At 32.0% G+C, this 6,639-nt stretch overlaps 1 protein-coding gene across 1 annotated transcript; it reads right to left on the bottom strand.

Moving 5' to 3' along the window:
- Positions 1–1,171: 1,171 nt before the first annotated feature.
- On the bottom strand, positions 1,172–4,468 carry LOC131842614 (class A basic helix-loop-helix protein 15-like). The gene is made up of 4 exons (XM_059191191.1): positions 4,330–4,468; positions 2,806–3,032; positions 2,076–2,215; positions 1,172–1,622 (listed from the first exon to the last, which is right to left on the bottom strand). The coding sequence occupies exons 1-4, from the start codon at positions 4,466–4,468 to the stop codon at positions 1,496–1,498; spliced, it is 633 nt and encodes a 210-aa protein (XP_059047174.1). The 3' UTR covers positions 1,172–1,495.
- Between the last annotated feature and the right edge of the window lie 2,171 nt (positions 4,469–6,639).

The following is a 6,639-nucleotide window of genomic DNA, read 5'->3' as shown; positions in this document are numbered from 1 at the left end:
AGAGGTTTATGTCAAATAAAAATGCACAATGGCCAATTCGAATAATTACTACTACTATTAGACTGACCGCTCTAAGACTGAGAGCCTAAATGATGTGAGATAAGGGTTTGAATTATTTTAAGTCATTTATTTTTATAACGTATATATATCTACAAATAAAATACTACTGGAGACTCTGATGCAAATAGTAATCATCCGTAGTTACAGGTATAATAAAATGAAAATTTTTATCAATACTTTTTATTCTATGGAAAACTATAACTTAGATACACATAAATAGTTAATATTCGTATATATTAAACACATTAGACTGTGTTTTATCAAGTTATAAAAAGAAACTCTACCTACTTACTTATTTACTGTCTTATCAGGAATCTTTTTCAGGTTAGTACCTATATGTAGTGTATTATACAATTTGTTTGATTGGCACTCACATCGTATAAAAAATGTACAAGAATACTGAGATTCGTTGTATTATTAGTGTAATGTAATATAACAAAACTATTTGTTGAAACCGATGTCACATACACTACACGGTATTTTTATTGATAATAACTCTAAAAATAATGATCGAAACAAGTTTAATTGTAACCACAGCCTATCCTTTTAGGATATATATTTATCCTTATATGATTAAATTGGAAAAATTACTTTATGTTTTTAATGTCTATTTATATACAAAGTAATAACATTGGTAAAATCATATCAATTGTTTACAAATCGACAATATAATTATATGAAGGTATATATTAAGAAGGAAAAATATATTATTTATGGTACTAGACTAAAGGAACACAAAATTCGAACTATATCGGTACAAGATTATGTAGTACTAGATAGGTATAGAAAAATTAACAACAAAATGTTGTATACATATGCTCTCACCATGCACTAAAAACAAATACAAATAGAGAACAAATGAGAATTTGCTCGTTCTGTAATGTATTCTCCACCTAAGTATACCTTTAAGGTACACCTTTTTCCACGTTGTATTTTTAGACCAAATTATATAATAGATATTAGACCTAGAAATTTTACTGGTAGTTTATTTTATATATACTTTTTTTCTGTAACCACAATTTTTAAGCTACCATTTTTTTATTTGACTTTATTTTTAAACACACGATGCGATTTTCGCTTAACAGATGTTAATGATTTTTTTCACAGTCAATAATATTCAATAAAATAATTAGTTAATACATTTTAATAGGATTAGTAGTTTGGGACTAGATGGTGCTATGTCAAGCTCTTGAATATGTATTCATTATTTATCTATATCTTTATTTTACCTTTATTAAATTTTTGTACAATAGGCGGGCTTAATGCTCTATGAAATTAAAATTAATTTTTAGTTCTCTGCTTGTGTTCTTTTAGTAAAAATTCATCTTTAGATGAATATAATTTATAGGAATCCCTTTAGCGAGCCGATTCATTAATATGCAGATGTGCATGCGAGCCTGGCAGTACGACAGACGAGACGGTCACTGGTGCGGGGTCAGAGGCAGTCGCGGACGCCCGGCGGACTCTCCTCTCTGTCCTGATCCGTCGCCTCGTTATTATTTTGTTCCTGGTCCCTATTTAATACGAATACGGGTTCGACGTTCTCATCGTCACTATTGAATCTGTAATTATTTAAAGAAAATTATATAAAAGTGCAAAATTAACTAAAAATAAATGTACAAATAAACATATTGGCTTATCAATGCGATAACCATATACTGAATTATTTATTTTACTAATTACAAATATAATATGAAAATAAAATTAATACTATATTATTATTTAATTAACGATCCACAACTATCGTAGTATAACAAAATATAACCTGTCACCTAATATCATTTAGTCAGAAGTTAAATAAGGTTCCTACTATTATATAATAGGTATTATTACTCCTTACAATTACATAAGTTAAAAATGACACGTAGCATACAATGGGGAGATCTACATACATTCAATAATTGGCTATGGATGATAATGGATGATGACGATGACCTAGATTTATGGTTGGAAATGATCATAATAGTGTTGGTTGTCGTATGAATTAAATTTGAAATGTATTGTGAATGACTTACTGATATCTAGGGCCTTCTCCTCTCATTGTACATATGGCATTTGTGAGGGCCTTCACATAATTTTTGGCAAGAGTTAATGTCTCAATCTTGGATAAACTTCTATTATCTTTCTTAACATGAGGTATGACTCGTCGCAAATCCTGAAAAATAAATTTAGACTACATTTTACAGTTTATTTTAGTATATTTATTAATATATAAACTTACATTATTCTTTACTTAAGAATGTTCATTCAAAAATTATTTGAAGTTATTTTTTAAGATTAATTAAATAATATATAATTAAAAGTGCACATGTTAAAATCCAATCAAAGAAATAGTCATATTGTAATTGTAAATAATTACAACTTATAATGGATACTTGCAACGTCTCAATTATAAGTAGAGACGATTTAAAGTTTTTAACGTGATATTAAAAGTAATGCAAAAAGTACTCTATGAGTGTACAAAGGTTAAATATTATGGTTTTCGTACGTATTATTGTGGTATTATATAGATACCTATAAAATTATCACCGAAACTTAGTATTTTAGCTAATTATGTACAACGACAGACCTAACTATTATATAAAATATATCAAGGTACAGTACTACCTAGTTTATCATCATCAGCATCTGATTATTAAATATCAATAATACCTACTTGAGCAATAGCAAAAGTAATAGTGTTATATAGAAAATGAATTATTTTTAAATTCTCTAACGCTAAGAATATTTGGTAGTAATATTTACCTCGAAAGCACGATTCAATGAATGCATTCGCATCCGTTCACGTTCATTGCTTTCGAGCCTACGAAGGTTACGTTCTCTAGCGGACACGCCGCAGCGACGGCGCCGTACAGGACCCGAAGAACCGCTAGCGCTTGCTGCTGATGATGACGAACCGGCGACTGCTCGCCGCGGCCGACAAACACGCCTCGCAATCTGTTCGTCACTCCCACTGCCACTGTCATAAAAATCTGTAAAGATACAGCCAAATTATATTTACAGTCACATGAAAATCACCAGAGGTAGATATTTTCGCAGTCGTTTACGTGTATGTTTCATGTATGGCGAGAAGCTGCTTGATTTGTAAGCAGCATTTCGGATACATGGAGGCAGGGAAGTTACAAATTAGTCCTTCGACAATCTGGAGGACTAATATGCAGCCCTCGTTCGTTGCAATGGCAACGATACCGTGGGGAAATAATATATTAATGTGATGTCGGTGATGCCGTGTATACAGGCAACGTTTATCACTTAACATCAGGAGGACTAATAGGACTATAAGTTTGTTTTCCATTGCAATTAAGTAAAAATAAGGGATAGGTAGTCAATTATAGAGAATGTGGTCCATTTAATTACAACTTATATTACGAGAATTCATTAGATGGATTGTATTAAATGTTTTATGAAATGTTCTTTGCCCATCTACATATGTATGTATACCATCTATTGCGTAGCGTTAAGGTGAAACGTATTCCTAGGCAACGCCCACGAGGCAACGCGACGCCGCGTTAATTATGTATTTTTTATGGATAAGCAACTTTATTCTTAATGCATGGAATTGTACTAATTAGGATTTAATAATTACTATTTTCCCAATTTTTGGAGCCCCTTTCATAGGTACTTTTTGTGATGTAGTTACCTTAAAACAATGTATAGTTCAATAATATTAATTAGATATAGATGCATTTCACAAATACTAAGAAACTATTAACTATTAAAATTCAAAATCGCGCCAACGTCACAAAGGCTCCGTCATGAAGCGTGGGCAAATGTATCGACACAAGATGCCACGACACAGAAAAGAAGTGAGATCACCCGATCACTGTTTTGTGCAACAAGTCAGCTGCTCCGCGAAACTCGCCTGTTACGTGACGTGACTGCACGCTTGATAAACTATTTTGCGTAAGAACATGAATGCAGACTTAATCGATTTGAACGCGCGACTTTAGGTGATTTTCGTAACACTCTTATCTGCTTCGTGCCGTTTGGTGGCATCCCATACAATAATGTTATTATAATTAACTCTACTATACTGCACCACGTTTTTCAATTTATTCTGCCGTTGTCAACATTGCTTCAGAATTAACATTTATATCTTTCGCTACATTTTTATCTTTAGTATTTGTTATTTTTATGAATAACTAATAAATAACTTTCTGGAATAAATTATCTGTATATTGTTACACAAACGGCATCGTCAATTATGTACATGGAAGGAATCGGCGAACGAGATAGCAACTTTATCTTATGCAATTTATAGATACGCACCTCCAGCCTGTTCTATTTTATCGGCAATATCCGGTTTGTTGTCATAATACTCGGAAGCTTCATCCTCGTAATACAACACCATCTGATCCGGCGATTCCGCCTGTGAGCCGCCACCCTCAGCACTTGCCCATTGGGGCATCTTGAAAGCTGAAATAAATAATAAAATACGACATAATATAATACAATAACTATTACATTTTGCGTTATGTTATGTAGAACAAAAAGGTTCTTTATTTCTTAGTAGTTGTAACACCTATTTTACAAGATTAATTAATTAGTGAAACGGCAATTTAACCGTTGGTACAGAGAATCTTGAATTAAGTTAATTTATTATGAGTAGGTTATATTCTGTACTGCAGTTGTATAGTAGATCTCAGCTACCCAATATGTCAGTTCATTAATTACTTAAAACTCTTTGCCATTTAATATTTTTACACTTATCTTTATTCATTATTATCTTCATAAATATCATATTTACCTATTCTTTGTAATTAGTAATTGGCTCTTAAGTTAGATTTTTAATCAACCGACAAAATTACATTCATATAACCAATTTTAATGGTCAACGGTATTAATATTTTTACCTAGATGGTACCTAAAAATAATTATAATCATGGTTATATATTTTTTCTTTTCACGGGTATCAATTATTCTTAAACGAGATAAACTAATCAATGATCTAATTTTAATTTAAGTTTTTTATAGGTAAACTAATTCTAGCTGTTTACGGTCTAAACATGCAATTATAGTAATTTTATATGAGTCTAAATAAATTTTAATATTCTTTAGTTTTACAAACTGCTGTCTTAGCCCAGTACCATAGAGCGAATAATAACACCTACAAACCTACGTCAGTATACGTAAACGTAATTTCATGGTAAGTATTTCACACTTTTCCGTTGCTATCGACTGCGATACGTTATATTGTACACCGTAACAAATGAAAGTTCAACTCCGGCTATATTATACCTATGCAGAACCATAACATTAAATGTTAAATTCAGTATATATTTCACATACATTCAAACAATTATTATAATTTAGGGCTTGGTTTATAAACTTTTATCTAACTTAAAAATTTTTCATAATCGTTATGGCCACTTAATGAGATGATGACATATTGACGTCTACGCCATAAAAACCCAAGCTAGAAGATAATATAACGACCTTAACTACCTATAACCAGATGTGTTCCCGTAGACAATTCCGTAGACTTGTTGAGTTACGTAATTCTTTTTCTGATCAAGAAGGTTTTACTTGCAAACTATTCTATGTTTTTAGTTTGGATCTAGAAGAGGCAATGTAATATTTTTTTGTATTTATACTTTATTTTCATTAGTTATTTTATTAGTTAGTCACACAATTCGTGTGATTAACTTTTAATTCCAACAAAATTTAAAGGAATCCTTCAAAAATATAAATTCCCACGCAATATTTTTGTTGTCTTGTTTGTTGTCAGATTTTATCTCTTGGCCTCATGGACAATAGTCATGGTATTAAACCACTAAGCGACAGTGTACCAGTACTAGTTAATAAGTAAATACTTAATACCTCTTAATGGTGAACCAAAATTGTGTTCAGGATGCTACCGTACATTTCAACGAGCAATACTGATAGAATTCATGGAACTTTAATTTAAAAAAGAACTACATATAACAGGTCGCTACTGTATTAATTATATTATATATACCCTTTGTATACAGAATTGCCAGATGATATAGTGTAGTTAGATACCATAATGACAGTGTTGAGAAAATGTAACGTTCAAAGGCGGGGGATTATCACACGGCGTGGCGCCGGCGGTCTCTAGGCGGCGGGCGTCGATGGCGCCCACGCGACGCCCAGTCGCGCGACAAATGACACTCATGCCTCGAAACACCCTTATGGCACATAATTGAAAAACAGTACAAACCTATTTCATATAGGTAGGCATTAAATATTTGTAATTTACTAGCTCAACCGCGCGACTTCGCCAGCATCACATTTACTTAACATTAATCATTTTATTTTGCCCAATTGACATATATCTTTTTTAATATGAGCCTGTGTTATTCTGATGCGTAAGCTATATTACTGTAAAGTGTCAACAAATCCGTTTCGTGCGTGAAAGAGCGTATTTAAAGTATTTGCGTATAATAATCATCCATCTATCCATCCATACTCACAAACTTTCGCATTTATAATATTAGTAAGATAGTAAAATTAGTTCTTAGCATTTGCGTTGCTATTCGCGAGTACAGGTGAGGCGTCATCTCTCCGTATTCTCTAACTACACTGATACATGTCATCTTTTAAACGACACAAGCACAG

The sequence above is a fragment of the Achroia grisella genome, unplaced genomic scaffold (assembly GCF_030625045.1).
Source record: "Achroia grisella isolate CSIRO2021 unplaced genomic scaffold, CSIRO_AGI_Agris_v1 utg241, whole genome shotgun sequence".
Taxonomy (NCBI): domain Eukaryota; kingdom Metazoa; phylum Arthropoda; class Insecta; order Lepidoptera; family Pyralidae; genus Achroia; species Achroia grisella.
This window is presented reverse-complemented; position numbering and strand designations above follow the sequence as displayed.

Bases quoted from the DNA above. Each gene is read 5' to 3' on its own strand.
- LOC131842614 (XM_059191191.1), bottom strand. From the start codon at position 4,468: ATGCCCCAATGGGCAAGTGCTGAGGGTGGCGGCTCACAGGCGGAATCG. The intron at 3,033-4,329 runs GTGCGTATCTAT...GTATCTTTACAG, and splicing joins TAAAATAGAACAGGCTGGAG to ATTTTTATGACAGTGGCAGT. The intron at 2,216-2,805 runs GTAAATATTACT...TTTATTTTTCAG, and splicing joins CATTGAATCGTGCTTTCGAG to GATTTGCGACGAGTCATACC.